We start from the raw sequence: 20,013 nt of genomic DNA on the forward strand, positions 1-20,013 counted from the left end.
GCCACTAGTCCCCAACATGCTCCAAGTGAGGTAGAAGTGCCTCATGATTACATAACATATTCATGCAAGGCTCTGCATCAGCTTGTTGGAGAATTTTCCATGTCCAGAAGACATTTGGGGCATTAGAGTCGGATTGCTGTCACCCTGTATGGTCCACGGGGGTAAATGACAAACCATGACGGGCGTGCTGTTTGAATGAATAACACTTCCCACTGACCAGGAAAGGTCACCTCCACAGGCAAAGCAGAACGGGAGGGAAAATTATTAATAATTTTCAATGTGTTTTTTTAAATTCAAAACTTATATTCATTTAGAAATCACTGCTCCTTTTTCTCTCAGACTTTCTGCCCCTCCAATCTCTCGTCAATGTTGCAATTGAGAACAAGGAAACTGGCAACCCATTTCCTAGTCTGGAACCCTCTCCTCCAAAAGGCTGTTGAGACTGAGGGATCAGTTGAAAATTTTCAAACTGATACTGGTAGAGGTACAGATACTGTGTTCAGATATAGATCTTCCAATGATCTGTCAGGATGCCTGGAGAGACTGAATGGTGTCCTGTAAGAAAGACAGTACCTAAAGCTTATAGTACGCTTATGAGATTTCCTGAGATGGACGTGGCAATTCGAGCATGGCAACTTCTCTGGATAACCCCGGACTGAATCATAGAATCCAAACAGTGCAGAAGGAAAACATAGGGGCCCATCAGATCTGCACTAACCCTCCAAAGAGCATCCTACTCAGACCCAGCCCCCTACCCTATCCCATAACCTCATATTTATCATGGCTAACCCACCAAGCCAACACATCCCTGGGCATCACGGGGTAATTTAGCATGGCCAATCCAAGTAACCTGCAAATCTTTGGACTGTAGGAGGAGACTGAAGTACCCAGCAGAAACCAACGCAGACACAGGAAGAACATGTAAACTCCACACAGACAGTCACTCGAGGAGGGAATGGAAACTGGGTCCCTGCTGCTGTGAGGCAGCGGTTCTAACCACTGAGCCACTGTGCTGCACTCAATTGGATTGTAGCCTAGCCTTAAAAGGAATTTTGCTCTCCAAGACAGATCCTATGAGTTATTCGGTTCCCTGCCCCACAATCAAACGTAGCTATGACTCAGTGGGCATCACTTCTGTCCGTGACGGGAAAAAGTGCAGGTTCAAGTCCAACTCAAGGCACTGGGTTACCTGGGCTGACATTTCAATACTAAGACAGCGCTGTAGTGCTGGATGCACAATTTTTACAGTGAGACACTAGGGGAGACCATATGGCCCTCTCAGATGGATGGAAAGGATTCCACTGCTGAAAAACATTAAACGAAGGAGAATTTTCCCCAGTGCCCTGCTCAATATTTGTTCCTCAACAAGGCATCATCACAATACAGATTATCTAGTCATTGTCTCTGCAGCTAGTGGGAGCATGCTGTGTGTAAACTGGTTGCAGTGTTACAAACTGCGGCTGTAATTCAAAGGTCAACTATCATTTGCAAGGTTCTTTGGGACATCTGGGGCTTGAAAGACACGATGCATCCTGTAAATCTTAATCTGTATATGTTTCAAAGGTTTCTTACAGTCAATTTACTGCCACTTCGACTTTCTCTTTTTCTCCATCACTCCCAAATCTTAAATTCCAAGTATCGTTCTGGCATTTTAATAAAAAGGATTCTGTTTTACTGTGATTACAAACAGAACAGGGTAAAAGCTATAAAAGTCATCACAAGATGACTGTAATTAGCGTAACGACCAGCAGTTATTGCTTCGGCCTGACACAACCATTTATTGGTATGACCAGATAGATTATGGTCTCATTAAGGTTGGCATGTATTGACTATTAATGTGTGAAGAGGGGCTGGGTCTCCCAAATGCTGGTCTGAGCGAACTCTTCTTTTCCCCCTCCCTTAAATAGACTCATCTGGCTTAAAACAAAAGACAAGAGTTTCAGCGTCACTTCGGAACATCTGTGACAAACAACTGTGGCTCAGTTGCAGATAGCCTGTTAGCTGAACCACAAGGTTGTGGGTTCAAACCTAATTCCAGAATTTAGGTTCACGTACCTGACAATAAAGGAAGATCTACATTTCTATTGCACCCACCATGACACCTTGAAGCATTTTACAGCCAGTGAAGTACTCTGAATGTCGCCATCATTGTGATGGAAAGGAAACAGCAGCTATCAATATCCCAAGACAGCAACGAGTACCTGACCAAATCACCTGACTTTGGTGATATAAGTTGAAGTATAAATTTCATTCAGGACACACAGAACTCCCCTGCTTTCCCTGAAATAGTACCATGATATGCTTTACATCCACTGAAGAGGACAAGCAGAATTTTGGCATTACATCCCAAATAAAAGGCAGCAACTCTTGAGAACGCTCAACCACTAGCCCAAGTTTTTGTGCGTTATTCAGAACAGACCCTTCACAAAGAAAAGGTTTCCAGTTGAAAGTTTTTCTCTGACATGTGACAATGTTTCTTCGGACAAGTGTAGAGGTTTGTAAAATCATGAGGGGCATGGATTGCGTGAACAGCCAAGGTCCTTTCCCCAGGGTAGGGCAATCCAAATTTAGACGGAGTAAGTTTGAGGTGAAAGGGGAAAGCTTTAAAAGGGACATAAGGGGCAAAAATTTTCATGCAGAGGTTGGTATGTGCATGGGATGAACTGCCAGAGGAAGTGGTGGAGGTGCTATAACTACAACATTTAAAAGGCATCTGGGTGAGTATAACGATTATAGAATCCCTACAGTGTGGAAACAGGCCCTTCGGCCCAACAAGTCCACATTGATCCTTAGACCATCCCACCCAGGCCCACCCACTATAACCCACCTACTCTATACATCCCTGAACACTACAGGCAATTTAGTATCAGAGATAATGGGAACTGCAGATGCTGGAGAATTCCAAGATAATAAAATGTGAGGCTGGATGAACACAGCAGGCCAAGCAGCATCTCAGGAGCACAAAAGCTGATGTTTCGGGTCTAGACCCTTCATCAGAGAGGGGGATGGGGAGAGGGAACTGGAATAAATAGGGAGAGAGGGGGAGGCAATTTAGTATGATCAATCAACCTAGCCTGCACATCCTTGGAGTGTGGGAGGAAACCGGAGCATCCAGAGGAATCTCACACAGACACGGGGAGAATGTGCAAACTCCACACTGACAGGCACCCGAGCGTGGAATTGAGCCCGGGTCCCTGGTGCTGTGAGGCAGCAGAGCCACCCATATATGCATGGGAAGGGCTTACAGGGATATGGGCTGAGTGCCGGCAAATAAGACTAGATTAATTTAGGATATCTGGTTGGCATGGACAAGTTGGACTGAAGAGTCTGTTTCCATGCTGTACATCTGTATGACTCTAAGTCCGTGGCGTTGCAAAGTTTGGTCAATTCAGCCAGCATGGCGCTTTGCAATCTATTACTTCAAACATTCTGAAATCAGAGGAAGCCCGGCTGATGCTTTATAGAACATGCTCAAGAATCCAGCAGCAGGTCAACGAAATAAAAGAGTAGCTTTGTTGCAGTTTAACCAGTGAGCCGCAGAACTCAATATGACAACATCCAAATACTCATTCCACACTGTAAAGCTGTGTTTTTTTTAAAAAGAGAAATCAAATTGAAGAATATGAGAAGCTTTGATAGAAAGTGATAAGGGGAAACGGTCTCTCCTGCTGGGAGAGCCAATCACCTGAGGTCACAAATTTAAGATAACTGGCAAAAACGCCAGGGGAGACAAGTTCTCGTACACAGTGAATTATGATGATCTAGAAAATGGTGCCTGAAAGCATGCTGAAAGCAAATTCAATACTTACTTTCAAAATGGAATTAGATATATATTTTTAAAAAAATGAAGTAAAATAAAATGCAGGGCTGTTATAAACAGCAGCAGAACAGGTTTAATTCTGCCAGGCAGCCTGCATGGGCACGATGGATTAAAAAGCCTCCAGCGTTTCTGTGAGGTTCTATAAATACCAAAACTAAACCTGCATAAAAGGACAACATTTGCTCCCTATTAAAACTAAAGTTCTGAGTCAAGCATACAAGATTTATGATGGTGCAGCCAGGACTGGACAATCTTCACCGTGAGGAAACATTGGACGGGTTTGGGGCTGTTTTACTTGGAACAGAAGAGACTAAGGGCTGACTTGCTTGCAGTCTACAAAATTATGACAGCCTAAGATATAATAAATGAGACTACCCATTTGGTCTTGAGAGAGGAGTCAAAAAAAAAGTCAAAGGGCATAGATTTCCAGAAACTGATAGCAGGGTCCAGAAAAAGAAGAAACGAGGAAATATTTTTTTCACCCAGGGGATCTGAGTCACTGCCCGAATGGACTGCAGAGGTAAAATCCACTCTTGGATAGCTTGAAGAGCTGGGAGCATCAGGCTTATGAACCAAATTCAAAAAAGTTGGGTGGGGGGGGTGGGGGAAATTGGTTCAGAGATAGTGGGAACTGCCAATGCTGGAGAATCTGAGATAACAAGATGTAGAGCTGGATGAAGGCAGCAGGCCAAGCAGCATCAGAGGGGCAGGAAAGGTGATGTTTTGGGTTCTGAAGAAGGGTCTAGGCCCAAAATGTCAGCTTTCCCGCTCCTCTGGCCTGCTATGTTCATCCAGCTCCACACCTTGTTATCTCAAAAAAGATGGGACTAAGTTTGGGACTTTGTCAATTCTTTTTCAACCAGCCTGGGCAAGTTGGGCTCAATGGCTTCAGTCTGTGTCGTACGGGTTCTATGTTTCAACTGGAAAGATGGAAGTTGTACTGAGAAAAGGTACTTGAAAGAGTTAAAGGAGTATATTAAACCCGATGTACCAAAACACAAGCGGAGATATGGATTTGTAACATTAGTCACTTTCTGGCTTTGGAAGAGCCCTCCCTTGCCAATTCATTGGATGGACGCCGCAAGACAAGGTAGAGCTGATAAAGGTAAATGCTGTAGGTAGGAACAATCTTTGGGGAATGCACAGGATGGCTTCTGTTACTCTTGGCTCTTCAAAGTGAGAGAATGCCCAAAAAGAAACATTAGCATTTTTTTTCCCCTGCATCTTGCACTCCTCCTGCACTGTAACTGTTCCAGCATTTCAAACAGGCAGACACAATCCACACAATGTTACCGCTAGCAGAATTTGGATGAACTTTAGAGGTGTAGTAATTTCTGAAAAATGTTGGTTGTGTTCTTTGTGGGCATTGAAACAGGGAGCGGGTTAGTAAGTCAGCAGACAGAGAAGCAAGAAAAAACACCATTTATGGAAATTTCAAGCTCTGGGTTAAAACAATTTAAATCAAAAAAAAATCTTTACCTAACGGCTGAGCTATTTAGAGAACCTAATTCATAAAATAGACAAAACCACACGTAGTGCCAGGAGAAAACTGTTCTTCAGACAGTGGATTCCAAGTTATTATTATTTCAGTATGCTGTTTTATTCGAACAGCTCATTCTCAACGTAACTGGTGAATGAATCATTTGAGTCGATTTTTTTTTTAAAAAAGATCAGCTTTTTTTCGTGATCATCATGACAGCTTGCATTTGTGAAGCACTTCTAAAGTGAGATGTACAACCAGAGTACAACCAGGCACTAAACCATGTCAGGAGATATTACAGCAAGTTAACGAAGGCTAAGTTTCTAAGGAAACTGTCTTGGAAGAGGAGAAAGTGAGGTAGAGCAGAAGAAATTCCCAGTTTGATGCCCAGTCTGTTCAAGACACAGCTGTGAATAGTGAAGCAAAGGAAATGGGGGATACACAAGAGGCCAGAATTGGAGGTGTACAGAGATTGTGCAGGGTTGAAGGGGGTAAAGGAGTCTACAGAGATTGTGAAAAGTGATTAAGTAAAACATAGCACTTTCCACTTGAGGCACAGAAGCCCCAATTTTAACCTAACAGAGCAAGGAAGTGCATTTTACACCCTTCCAACAACTGAAATGGACAGGTAAAGCAGGTGGTGTGCATGGCAGGCAACTGGCCTAAATAAATCTTGAGTGAAGGAAATCTGTCATCTTTATCTAGTCTGAACTATGTATGATTCAAGACTACAGCAACGTGGTTGACTCTTCCCTGCCCTCAGAAAGAAAAAGCCTTACAGCTGCTCAGTTCATGAACAAGTCAGAGTAGGGAACAAATACCGGCCTTGCAAACACACCCCCCATGGAAAAGTTTTTGGAATCCTGCACCGTATCCAGTGGGTAAACTAATTTATTATTGGGCCAATGCTGTTAGAATCAAGTATTCCCAGACAAGGAACAATATGCACTGACTACATTATACAGTAGAACTCCTTCCGTCCAAAAAAAAATCAATGTGTATTAGCTACAATGTTCCAGACAGCCTCGATTTTCATCTCGGGTCAAAGGGTGAGCAGAAGTCGGAAACAGTGCAATTTGAACCCACCTGGTATGAAGTGAGGTCATCTTGACAGAAATTTCAGAAGTGAACATAAAAAACATGTTGGGTATATTTCAGCTGGTAGGGTGAGAATGGAAACACAGTGGAGAAAAGTCGGCAAGAATGTGAACCAAAGAGAGAAAGACATCTAGATAAAGTGTGCAAGACAGAGAGCTACAGACAGTGCATGGACTAAAGACAAAGATGGAGAAAGTCACAGAGAGAATGCAAGAGAAACAGAATGTGCGAACTCCGTGACAAAAGTCCCAATTTACGAGGCGGAAGATCGTCAAACCCCAGGGTTGAAGGTGATACAGGGAGAGCACTGCTAATGAAGCTGGGGGACGGATGCTGGCTGCAAATTTACCATTAAGCTCTGTTCCTTCTCACCCCCATTCCTCCATACACCATTGGGACAAAGCTGTGCATTTTTATCATATCAATTGTAACAAACTTCTATTTCAAATTCATTTTACAGTGACCGAGTTTAACAGCCTGAGACACTTGGGCATTTGTAACTGGTTTATCCCAATTGCTAATGCCGAGCTGGCTGTGGGTTTACCCAGTTATGTAACTAACAGCACATCTAGATCTTAAGACAAGGATGCAAACTTTTGAAGATTTAGAGTTTTGGAATTCACACATGACAATAACACTCAATTTAGCCAACTATATCTAGGTGACCTTGTGTAGCTTGTTCCGCTGAAAGTTCAAACTTAACTTCAATAAGCTTCAACAAGCCATACCAATTACTCTTCCTCCTATGGACACGATCGAAAGAGTCAGAAGTGAACATCAGTGCATCTTACCGTGTTACAACAGAAAATGTGCCATCACCCATGTGAGCCAGAAAGCAAAATGAATGAAAACTTATATTTGTATGGCACTTTACACAAGCACAGAATGTTCAAACTCAGATGAAACTCAGAACTGCAGACGCTGGAGTCAGAGATAACACAGTCTGGAGCTAGAGGAACACAGCAGGCCAGGCAGCATCAGAAGAGCAGGAAAGTTGACATTTTGAGTCGAAGAAGGGTCTCGACCTCAAACATCAACTTTCCTGCTTCTCTGATGCTGCCTGGCCTGCAGTGTTCTTACAGCTCCACAAAATGTTGAAACTGCTTTACAATCAAAATAAGACATCCAAACTGACTACACAGAGCACAGTACTGAGGGAGTACTGCAAAAAAAAAATGCTGATTTTTGGTAGAATATTAATTGAAAGCCTGTCTGTTCTCTCAGGTGTACATAAAATATTGTGTGGCACCAATTTCAGAGAAGCGAAGAGAGGATTTTGTCCCAACCAATATTTATCCCTTAACTATTAGAAATTAATAAAACAGATCATCGGACCGTTATTACACTGCTGTTTGTGGGACCTTGCTGTGTACAAATAGTTCTAACATTGCATCATCGATAGGCTGCAAAAGACTTTGGAACATCCTAGGATAATACAACAGGAGTGCATAAAGACAGAATTTTTCTTTTTTGTTTACAGATCCTATGTTGGAGCTGCGTGTTCAGCATGTGTTTAACAATAAATGAAAATACACTTCTAAAAGATATTGGAATGAACACGTGTTTTAAATCTCTTTTAAATCTATTTTTTTTAAGATTAGAATAGATTCCCTACAGTGTGGAAACAGACCCTTCAGCCCAACAAGTCCATGCTGCCCCTTAGAGCATCCCACCCAGGCCCATCTCCCTTTTTCTTCCTCAAATCTGTGGCAAGAGATTCTGAAGAGAGTTCCCAGTTAGACTATGAGACCCCTGGCAGCAAATCCACATTACAGGAGAACACAGAACATAAGGATGTGGAGAACCTGGATGGCAAGGCAAAGAAAATGAAAAAGAAGACAGGAGACAAAGAAGGTGATAGCGAGTTTTGAGAAGATTTATAGCTCAGGTTGTGGTTCTGGATGTAAGTTTGCTCGCTGAGCTGGAAGGTTTGTTTTCAGACGTTTCGTCACCATTCTAGGTAACATCATCAATGAGCCTCCAGTGAAGCGCTGGTGTTATGTCCCGCTTTCTATTTATGTGTTTGTCTCACCAACACAGGAAATGACAACACCAACCCAAGGAAACCTAAACAGATAAATAGAAAGCGGGACATAACACCAGCGCTTCGTCGGAGGCTCACTGATGATGTTACCTAGAATGGTGACGAAACGTCTGAAAACGAACCTTCCAGCTCAGCGAGCAAACTTACATCCACGAAGAAGGTGAAAACGAAGGGAAAGAATAAAGATAAAGAGAAGGAGAATGATAACCAGGAAAATAAAGCTAAGGGGATTCCTTACATAGACATTCCGTCCTACTAATTCTGGCTCTCATGCAGCTACGATTTTGCACATTGCAACACTGGATGCAATGGTTTCAGCTGTCTCAGCCGAAAGTATCGTCACTAAATCTCTTCTGCAGGAAGATGCTGCTCAATGCATGCATATTTTAACAAGATTTTAGTCCAAATTCTGGTACATATTTAAGTAGCTCAGTATCAATTACTACTTTCATACCGTTCTGCGATAAATTTTGGGACACATCACATTAGAAATGCTATGCAAAAGTGAGCTTTTATAAGATGAGAACTCATTAATTTCTCCCTTTATAGTTGCAATTGTAAAGGCAAACCGTAATGTGCTCATGAGCAGCAGTTGGAAAGTAGCTTTGCACAAGGTAACGATCGAACCTTGGGCGTCCCAACATCCAAGGTCTAAATGAAAGTGCAGAGGAAATCTCACCCCAGTTAGTAAGGCAGAAAATCTAGGTGAGTTCAGAAAGACATTTAACAGCTAGTTGGAAGAAACTTATTTTGATTCCTCCAAACTTTTTACAAGTCAGCTTTCAGAGAAATCCGAGCCCAAGTTTCAAATGTGAGCTGATCATTGATGATTAGCAACAAAGCGCAACAGCATTTAATGGTTGGAAAACCAGTTGTCGCCCAATAGATACAGAATCATGCAGAAAAGCTCCTTTGCATACCCAAGATCCAGCTGGAAATTAGAACTTACAGAACACAGGAACTAGAATACTGCGGCACAGCAGTTAGCAAAGTTGGATCTCAACACAGGACCTGTGTTCAATTCTAGCCTTATGTGGATTTTGCACGTTAGCCCCCCTGTCTGCATGGATTTCTACCAGTTGCTCCAGTTTCTTCCCACAGTCCAAAACATGCCAGATAGGTGGACTAGCTGTGGTAAATGTGGAGTTATGGGGATAGAGTGGGTAGTGGGGGTCTGGTGGGGTGCTCTTTAAGGGTTGTTGTGGATTAGATAGGCTAAATGGCCTCTAGCTACACTGTGTGGATTCTACGATTCTACGAGAATAGGCCATTCAGTCCCTTGAGTCAATGTCCTCTTTATTCAATAAGTTCCTATGTACCCTGCCAGCCAAATTTGATGTTAATTTTCCTTCATGGGCATCGTATGTTTATGATCATTTGCACTCAAATTTTATTGTTTAGCAATCATTTGACATCCATAGTAATTCAACAGTGATCACCCGACACCATTGGCTATTGAATGACATCAGATATAAACCCTATGACATCCAGTGATATTACTGAATGTATTGAGCGCACTTGAACATAAAACCAGCTGAAAACTTCTGGTGGGGTCACAGCTCCACCTGCATGGCCTCAGTTCCATAACCCTTGTCTAACAAAATTGTATACATCTCAGTTGCAAAATACTCATTCGACTTACAGCCTTCTGGACAGCAGAGTTTCAGATTTCCTTTGTGCACAAAAAAGAATCCTGACATCCAGAATAAACTCCATTAAGTACCTGAGCATTGCGCCGAAGCCTTTCTTCTTGGCTTTCTTTTCCTGGTTATCATTCTCCTTCTTCTTCTCTTTGTCTTTCATCTTTCCCTTCGTTTTCACCTTCTTTTTCTTCTCTTTCTTCTTTTTCTCTTTCTTTGTCTTGCCATCTGAGTTCTCCACATCCTCATGCTCTGTGTTCCCCTGTAATGCGGATTCACTGCCAGGGGTCTCATGGCCTGACTGGGAACTCTCTTCAGAATCTATTGCCACAGATTTGAAAAAGAAGTATAGATTAAAAAGGATTTTAAAATATGTCAGTGCATTCTAATTTCATTTAGAAGTATACATTTTCATTTATCGTTTTCTGGTTTTCCTATCTTTGTGGAAGCAAGGTCATTGGGGTCATTTAAGAGACTGCTGGACATGTATATGGTCACAGAAATTTGAGGGTGCATACATGAGGATCAACGGTCGGCACAACATTGAGGGCTGAAGGGCCTGTTCTGTGCTGTACTGTTCTATGTTCTATGTTCTATGTTCTAATACTATTCTCTACCCAACAAGTGTTGAAGGGCAATCTCTGTACAACAGTCATCTGCCTGAAAAACAGCTCCTCATTAATTGCCCTCCAATTACAGCAATTTATGAGCTGGAGAGCCTGGGTGCAAGATCTGGATTGGATATTTGAGTACAACATCTAGGCTGACAATCGGCTCAGCACTGAGGAAAGGCCTTACTGTCAGAAGTGATTATTTTTCCCTTTAGAAATGGAATCGAGGTTGCACCTTCCCTCTTAAGTACAAAAGACCCCATGTTGCTATTTCGAAGAGCACCAGGGAAGATCTCCTATTGTTCCTGAAGACACTTATCCCTAGATAAACATTACCAAGATTTTGATTTGTTGCAATTATCCCATGGCTGTTGTACACAAATTAGCTGCTGAATTTACTACATTACAACGGACACTAGGATTCAAAGAGTCCTCTGTTTCCTGTAAAACATTTTGGGACATCCTGACATTGTAAAAAGTGTGATTAGCAATACAAGTTCTTTCTTTTTTTTAATAAAGGTATGCAATCAGTTTCTTTCGCATATTACATCATTTTTTAAAAAAAAACCTCAGCGTACCTTGAAATCAGGAATGGCACTATGGAAATACAGATTCTTTTGGCCAGGGTGAGATTTCTGGCCTGCTTTTTTTGAAACCTCTTCTTACATCAGTGAGGCTGAACAAGAGTTGCTTGAAAATGGAATTATTGGGCTGAATATCATGACTGAGGCTGAAGTCCCACCAGCCAGTTCGAAAAGCAGAAGTCAAGCCTGCTTCGGCCAGTGACATGGTTCGGGAAGCACGATCCTAGTGCCAGCCAATTAAACAGCTGCTGCAAAAGCTGCTGTCCTTGTCAGCTCAGCAGCACCACTGCCTGCGCTGGCCATTTGTGGGATCAGCCGGGTAGGGCGCTTCGATGGCTGGGCACGCTGGAAACGTGGGGACACCTCCCCCTAGGTGCTGGCCCCAGCAAACTGTAGAGGAAATGGGATCCTGAGGGAAGATGGAGCCACTGCCCCAAATGCCCCAAACACCCCACTCATCTGGCCATGACAAAATGTGAGTGGAGGCTGGAACAGGTCCTTAATCGGCCAGTCAAAGAGCTCAACTGGGCTCGAAGTGGGTGGCTTAGTTACCATCACTCCTTGACAAAATGGCATTGCAGCAGGAATGCGCTGGGTACACCTGCTCATACCCCTTTCCCTTTCTTTTCACCTTCCACACCTTTGCTAAGAGGCTGGTGAAATTCAGCTCTTATGATCTCTTATCGAATCTCTAAAATGTTATGGGCCATAGATTATTGTCGCACAGTGGCTCAATGGTTAGCTTGGCTGCCCCACTGCATCCGGGGCCAAGGTTCAATTCCAACCTCGGGTGACTGCCTGCGTGGAGCATGCACGTTCTCCCTGTTTCAGCAGGTGTTTCCTCCGTTTTCCTCTCTCTGTCCACAGACGCGCAGGCTAGGTGGATTGGCCATGCTAAATTGCCTAAAGCATTCAGTAACGGGCAGGCTAGGTGGATTAGCCATGGGAAATGCAGGGTTACAAGTAGGGTCGGTAGGGTGGTCTGAGTGGAATGCTCTTCGGAGCGTCAGTGTGGGCTCAGTGGACCGAATGACCTGCTTTGATATTGTAAGGATTCTATCATTTTTTAAAAATAATTTATTTGCTGACACCAAATAAATGGTGCACGCACACAAAATAGTATGATTATTGAATATTAAAAGAAAAATGTTTTTTTGTTTTACAATGACCACCGTAAAATACCATAATATACTGATTCATCAAAATATTCATTATTTTTCTTAAACTAAAGCACTACTGATTATTTCTGAGTGCACATACGCATTACTTTTACCTGATTTTTAAAACTTAAAATTCCACCTTCATTTTACAATTAGTTTCTGAGACCGCACACCCCACCATTAAACAGTTTCCTTAGAGTATTACCTTTAATATATTTATTATCTATTTGTGACTATATTTATAAGTGGTATCATTGATATTGCACATGCACGCTGGTGTCAGCAAGTGTAGCCTTATATATAATATAATATATATAATAACAAGAATAATACTTTGTTTCTCAGGGCCTTGGCATTTTTTGCTTCATTCCAAAAGTTCTTCTACAGAGTTACAGCTCTTTGAATTTTACCATTAGAGATGGTTGTCTCAACAAAATTCTTTGAGGTAGAAGTAGGACAGTTAAAGCTCATAACACTCAAAATAGACTCTAAGAAAACACATAAATATCTCAACAGATATGCATCAGAACTGAGTGAGTAGCCTGGCAGGAAGCATGTAATGAAAAATAAAAACTCCGACTGGGTGCAATTTGCCTCATGGGCGTGTGCAGTTGTTCAAAAACAAAACTAATATGTAGAAATTGTCTCAATTTTTAGGATTGACACTTAGAGAACCCATTGCCGAACATTTAAGTCGCAGCCACCACTCCAACTATTAGTACCAGTCACAACGTCAGCAAAAAGATTAAGAAGTGATCCAGTTGAGGGGAATTAAGTGATTTGGAGGAGTTCACAGTATTCTATCAAATTAATACCACAGTCATGGGGCATTTGATTCAGCTGGTTATGTATATACGAAACTCTATCACCTCACATCATTTAACCACATCAACAGATGCATCTTTCCTTTTTGTCTCAGCAGTTCATTCTAGGTTCCCCTAAATGCATCTATGTCATTAATCTCAACTACTCTGTGTGGTAGCTAGTTCCATGTTCTAACCATCCTCTGTGTAAAGTGACAAACAGTTTGCCTCTGGGGCGTGGAACTCGGAATAAGCAGGCTTGACTTTAAAATTAGAACTACGCTGTTCAAGTGGGTTGTTGGGAACTAGTATTTGGCAAAAAGTGAAATGAAAGTCTGGGGGAGAAAAATAAGATGCTGAGGCCAAGTCTTGACAAATTACAAAACTTAGACTGATAAATGTTTGATAGGTGAAAGTATTGAGGGATCTGGATCCTAGGCAGGAAAGTGGATTTGAGGTTCAGATCAGCAATGATTAAACTGAATAGGTTAAGGGCTGAGGACCTGGATGGAAAACACCTTTTTATGATGTTCTGGTTTACAGAGATTTGAGCAAAGAGCCAGGAGTGAGGCTAAACAGATGGGTTTTTTTCCCTTCGAAGTACCAGCCCAAGCCCAATGGATTGAACTGCCTCTCTGTGTTCTCAATCTTTCTAAGATTCTACATCAATAATGGAAAGACATATGGAGCAGCTGCACATCCGATCCACTGGTTGGATATTGGCACTATTAAACTCATTATGTAACTAGAATGCATACAATGCATGTTAGATTTCAATTTATGCTTTTTGAAAGTGATGTGTTCCTGGCAAATTTGCGCATGAAACTGTCATAATCAGCTTTGTTTTTTTGAAAACATCCTAATCCGATATTCTGAAGGGATTTTACCATCTGAAAGCGCAGGTTTGCTGAAGTTCTTTAATTCATTCTGGGAATACATGCATCATAGGCTGGTATTTATTGCCTATCCCGTTACTAGAAAACTACTGGAACTGTGGACCAGCCCTTGGAAATCAGGGCAGAAGAGAAAAGAGACATCAGTTTACCTAAAGATGATGATGATGATGATGATGACGACGATGATGGGCATTCCTTTTGAACTGTTGCAGGCCATGCCCTGAAGGGAATAAACATTGTTGTGCTGTTTGGGTGGGGATTCCAGGATCTTGAGCCAATGATGATGAAAAACCGGTGACATTGACCCGAGTCACAATAATGTACAACATGGGGAGAACTGGAGTTAACAGTGCTTCAAGGTGGCAGCTGCCCTTGTCTTTCTAAGTCATGGAGTCACTGGATTTCTAAGGTGCTGTTGAAGAAGGGTGGGGGCGGGTCAAGCTGTATTCCTCATTGCCAAGTCAAGCTGTTGAAACAAGATGCTAGAGGCATGCTCAAAGAAAAGAGGTTTCCAAGGATGTGTTAAGGATTACAGCAGGTCATCACACCATCATTCAGTTCCAGCAAACAAACAATTGGGTAAAGGTTCTCCTTGGAAGACTGCTTCCAACTAAGTTGTGAGTAGGGTCAGAGGGCACAAATTCAAAATGTTGATATGAATTTCCAGAACTGTCACCAGGAATTCTATGAATGGCGGGATCAGTCATAATCATTTAATCCCATTTTCCAAGCAACTCAACCGTCTTTTTCACAAATACTGTCAGCATTCAGATGCAGAACCATAAACTTTGACTTTTTACCATGATTACTTGCTCTGGTTTTAATTTCTGATGCACACTTCTGACTATATTTTCTACCCCTTCCTTGCTAGAGATTTATAAAATCATGAAGAGCACAGACAGGGTGAATGGCCAAGGTCTTCTTCCCAGGGTTGGGGAGTCCAAAACTAGAAGGCATAGGTTTAAGGTGTGAGATATTGTATTATAATTCTCTTTACCAACTCACACACAAGTGCACTATGTTTACTAGACTGTGTTTCCATTCACTCATTCATAAAACCATGTTAAGCTAAATTAAACATCCTTTCCAACCATTACTGCTTTTTCACACCTTTCAATTCTTATCAACCCCATGCTGCTAGCAGCATTTAGACTTGTTTCTGTACCAAAGGCTACCCTGGAATAAGTGTTAATACCATAACCTACTGAGAACAATGCCATCCCTGCCACTGTGACTCCATAACTCACTTCAAACTATGGAAAGATTATAATATTAATTAGCCCTTAGCAACCGTCTCTCGGAACCTGAATATTTTGCAGAATATCAAACAGTTTCCCTCACTAGTATGCACCTTTCAAATACATATTAAATAGGGTCGTTACCCTTTCAAGAAACTTACTAACAAAACGGCAATTCCATGAAGCCACATGAATAAATGTGTACGAACTGTCAAAGCCGGCGATGGTAAATGAAATCTCACCACCCAGCTGCAGGAAACCAGTTTAATATCCTCTGTACGTTTACTTAGTACACATATAATTTCTCATTTATTTAGATGACATAGGGCCAGTATTTTTACTAACATTACTAATTTTAAAGACACAAAAAAAGGACTAACACCTCTTAATTATGCAAACTCAGACCAGGCAGACATTCTAATCCCATCAGGAGTAACAGCCAGCATTTAGTATCAGAGATAATGGGAACTGCAGATGCTGGAGATTCCAAGACAATAAAATGTGAGGCTGGATGAACACAGCAGGCCAAGCAGCATCTCAAATGAAGGCTCTCTGATGAAGGGTCTAGGCCCGAAACGTCAGCTTTTGTGCTCCTGAGATGCTGCTTGGCCTGCTGTGTTCATCCAGCCTCACATTTTATTAGCCAGCATTTAGCAAGTGCTTAAACCATCTCCTGCTTCCCCAGGGCAGATGTCATGCAAGCTTTTGTATAATAGATACAACTGTGTGTTACTATAATGCTAAAATTTTAATGTATATAAAAGAGGCTACCGTAAACCTGTACTTTGGATTCCATCGCTGCTGCGAACTGTGCCACTGCCAATGCTTGATAAAGAGGCTATTTTCATCACTCACTGATCTTGATCGTTCTTGAACATGATCTCACAAAGGTGAGAGGGTAAAGATTTAAAAGGGACCAAAGGGCAACTTTTTCACGCAGAGGGTGCTTTGTGTAAGGAATGAGCTGCTAGAGGAAGTGGTAGAAGCAGTTATAATTACAACATTTAAAAGGCATCTGGGCAGGTTCAGAGGATGGGTTTAGAGGTACATGGGCCAAATACTGGAAAATGGGACTAGATTCATTTCAGGTATCTTGTCAGCACAGATGAGTTAGCCGAAGGGTCTGTTTCCACGCTGTGCGACTCGATGACTTTGATTGCCACTTGCCTCTTCACTACCTGCGCCTCTGATCTCTTATTCCTTTTTGATTTCTAAAACTTCCTTCAAATTGAATCCTCCTCCCCACTGTAATTAGTTGACATTAATAACATGCTGACTATCATTGACTGAACTCAGAAAGTGAGTAAGGTACAAGCTGGCACCAAGCAGCTGTAGAAGTGTTTTTCAGACCACCTGCGGCACCTCCAGGAGAAAAAGAAAAGTCACAAATATTAAAAGATGAATGGCGTTTTTAGCTAGCAGGCTCAAGTACAATAATTTTCACATAAATATATACTTATACGCCTTCCATTTATTTTTCTGATCTGTATAGCATCCGTTATATATTCATATGAATGTTCAGGGTAGTTGTAATTCAAAAGTAATATATTTCCAAGTCTCAGTGTCATTATCGGGTAATTGTTTAAAATTTAAAAATTGGTATGTCTGGGTAGCAGGAACAGGCCATTCAAAACACCTGGGTGTCCCTCAGTGACTGTTCCATAATTTCACAAGATTGAGGTAAATATGAATCTTAGCTCCAGTGACCTACTATGGTACTAGATCACATCATAACCAAGATAAACAAACATCGTTCAAGAGTACTGTGGGAAGTATGTTTCTTTTAAAAAAAATGTTTATTCATGGGAAGTGAGTGTCATTGGCAATATCAGCATTTATTGCCTGGCATTAATTGAGAAGGTGATGATGAGATTCAGTAGATCTGGTAGCACCTGTGGAAGAAAGCAAAGCAGAACTAACGTTTCAGGTTGATGGCTTTTTGTCAGAGCTGAGAGTAATTAGAAATGGAATAGTCTTTTTCAGCAAACTAGGGGAAGGAGGATGATAAGCAATCAAAAGGGAGAGTCCACGATAAGTCGCAAAACAGGAGAGGATGGGGGCGGTTGGCAGTTGATACAAGGCAAAATAAAATCCTTATGAGACAAGTAAATAAATGAAAGACATGTCCTCAGGAGATGTAAATGATCCTTCTGAAGAAGAGTCACTGGATCTGAAACATTGGCTCTGCTTTCTGTCTACAGATGCAACCAGACTGACTGAGTTTCTCTAGCTATTTCTCTTTTTGTTTGTGATGGTAATTTCACTGTCTGAAGGTCCTTTGCTAATAATGACAGGAAACCATTTATCCTGAAACACTTCACCACTCAAAATAAGCACTGCTAGTGTATTCACGTCACCAAACATTCTTAATAGAAATGCAGTGGCCTCACTGTCCAATATTTGATATTTTCTGGTGGCGATATTGTCCATACAGTGCATAAATAATTTTTTAAAAATTATAATGGAAGGGCACTGATAAGTTTTTTGTAATTCCACAAAATGCCTCTCTTGGCCTCACAAGTGGGAATAAAAATCCTCTTTCTTTGTCATCCAGAATGTTTTCTTGATTTTAATAACTGTCAGAGCCCCATAAATAAGTAATTTTGTTTGTTTATATTTTATTTTAAAGAGGTGTATTACGAACATACAGGGACATTTAAAATTCTCATTTATAGCTATGTGAACTCCTATTGCCTCTCTTCAGAGAGCCCTGCCAATTGCTTTTGTAACTATCCTTAATGTGCCTATTAACTGCTGAATTTACAAAGGGCTTTCTCAGCCTCGGATGCGATTCCTATCATTGGCAGGTCGCAGAGTTAATATGAACACGCAATTCCGTAACTTAAAGACATATCAGAAATTGCAGCCACTTCTGTTTTTAAACTGTCAAATTGGTCACAGTGCAGAAAGATAAGGCATTGTCTCAGTTCCCCAGCTCACATGACCAAGAAACCAGGACAGGAAGCGTATAGTGACAAACAGGTGATCTTTGTAGGAGAATCTGAATGGACAGAAACAAAATGCAAATTTGAACTGCAGTGGAACATTAGTCTTTTTCTCAAGGGGCATGAGATATGGAGTGGAGAGTTTTAGGTTTCTACTTACAAAGCTCTGGTTATTCTGCATTTTCATTCAGGTTTGAGTCACTGCACCAGTGGAAAGAGTTAGTGGCCTTCAAGGTAGTGCAGTGCAGAATCACCTGAATGACATAGAGGCCAGAAGAGTTACAATTATTAGAAAAGGTTACTGTGACTAGCCATCAGATTTCCTTGGAGTAGGGCTGGCTGCAAGTGCTTTTAACAATGGTAGGTGAGACCCAACATGTCAGAATAAAAATAAAACTTTCATGGAGTTTCAGCAACTCTGGCAAAGCCAGCACTTGTCATCCATCCCCAGTTACTCAAGTCCGAAGCAGTAAGCCTCTTCCATCCTCTGCGGTCCATGTGGTGGAGGTACACCGACTGCGCTGTTAGAAGAACAGTCCCAGGATTGTGACCCCATGGCAATCAAAGGAGCAGTGAAATTGATCCAAAGTCAGGGTGGAAGGGGGCTTGGAAGGGAATGTGCAGCCTCTAGTGTAGCCATGTATCTGCTGCCCCTGTCTTTCAGCATAGTAGAGGTTAAAGGTTCAGAATGAGCTGGCAAAAAAGCCTTGGCGAATTGAAGCAGGGGCTGTCGCTGATGGTACACAATGCTGCTGTGCTGTGGTGGTGGAGAGAGCGAATGTTCAATTGCGTGATGAAGAGGGTATTACTTAGTGTTGGATGGTGCTTAGACTACTGAGTATTGTCAGAGTTGTACCCAACAGGCAACTGAGAGTATCCTTCATACTATGGCCTCATATCTTGTAGATGGTGGACAGGCATTGTTGAGGCTGCAGGTGAGTCCCTGCAGAATTGTCTCTGACCTTCCTTTGTAACCACAGTATTTACATGAACTGGTACAGTTGAGATTCTGTTCAGCAGGAATCCCCAGCATGTTGATTGTTGGGGATTCAGCAATAGTATCGCCAGTGAATGTCAAGGGTTTAAGTTTAGGTTGTCTCTTGTTGTCTATTGATCCACATTGTGGGGAACTAAAGTTAAGTTCCAACTATCAGCCAAGCCTGAACATATCCAAGGCCTAACTGCAAATGGACATGGACTTCTTCAGTGTCTATGGAGTTGTGAATGTGTTGAACATTGAAGAAGTCACAGACAATTGCACACTGATGGCAAGTGATTGATGAAGTACCTGAGTCAGGAAATTTTGTGCTTCAGTTTAGCCACTTTGGCAATGAAAATCCATTCCCAATTGCGAATTTTCTGGAGTATAGAAGATTAAGTGCAATCTAATCAAGGTGATTAAGATTAGTCAAGAATAGCCACGAGTGAGACAGAGAAACAATTTCCTATAGTTTGGGGAGTTCAAAATATGGGACCATAAACTTAAAATTACAGCCAGGTTGCTCTCATGTGACGTCAGGAAATGCTTTCAACACTACTACAGCCATAGAAATCTGGAATGCTCTCCCCTAAAATGTTGCTGTGGCTGGGTGTAAATTGAAAATTTTCAGATTAACATGGAGAGATTTTTATTAGGTAAGCCTATCAAACGTGACAGGACCAAAGCAGATAAATGCTATTAAGATACAGGTCTG

The 20,013-nt window shown here is 41.7% G+C and overlaps 1 protein-coding gene across 2 annotated transcripts in view; it reads right to left on the reverse strand.

The window, feature by feature from the left end:
- Window positions 1-20,013, reverse strand: part of LOC125453947 (partitioning defective 3 homolog B-like) — an 883,406-nt gene that overhangs the window by 302,952 nt on the left and 560,441 nt on the right. For both annotated transcript variants that reach the window (XM_059647050.1, XM_059647051.1), the window contains exon 18: window positions 10,166-10,403. In XM_059647050.1, the coding sequence (XP_059503033.1) occupies window positions 10,166-10,403 (238 nt within the window). The remainder of the gene's footprint in view (window positions 1-10,165; window positions 10,404-20,013) is intronic.

Source organism: Stegostoma tigrinum, chromosome 7, assembly GCF_030684315.1.
Source record: "Stegostoma tigrinum isolate sSteTig4 chromosome 7, sSteTig4.hap1, whole genome shotgun sequence".
Classification (NCBI taxonomy): Eukaryota; Metazoa; Chordata; class Chondrichthyes; order Orectolobiformes; family Stegostomatidae; genus Stegostoma; species Stegostoma tigrinum.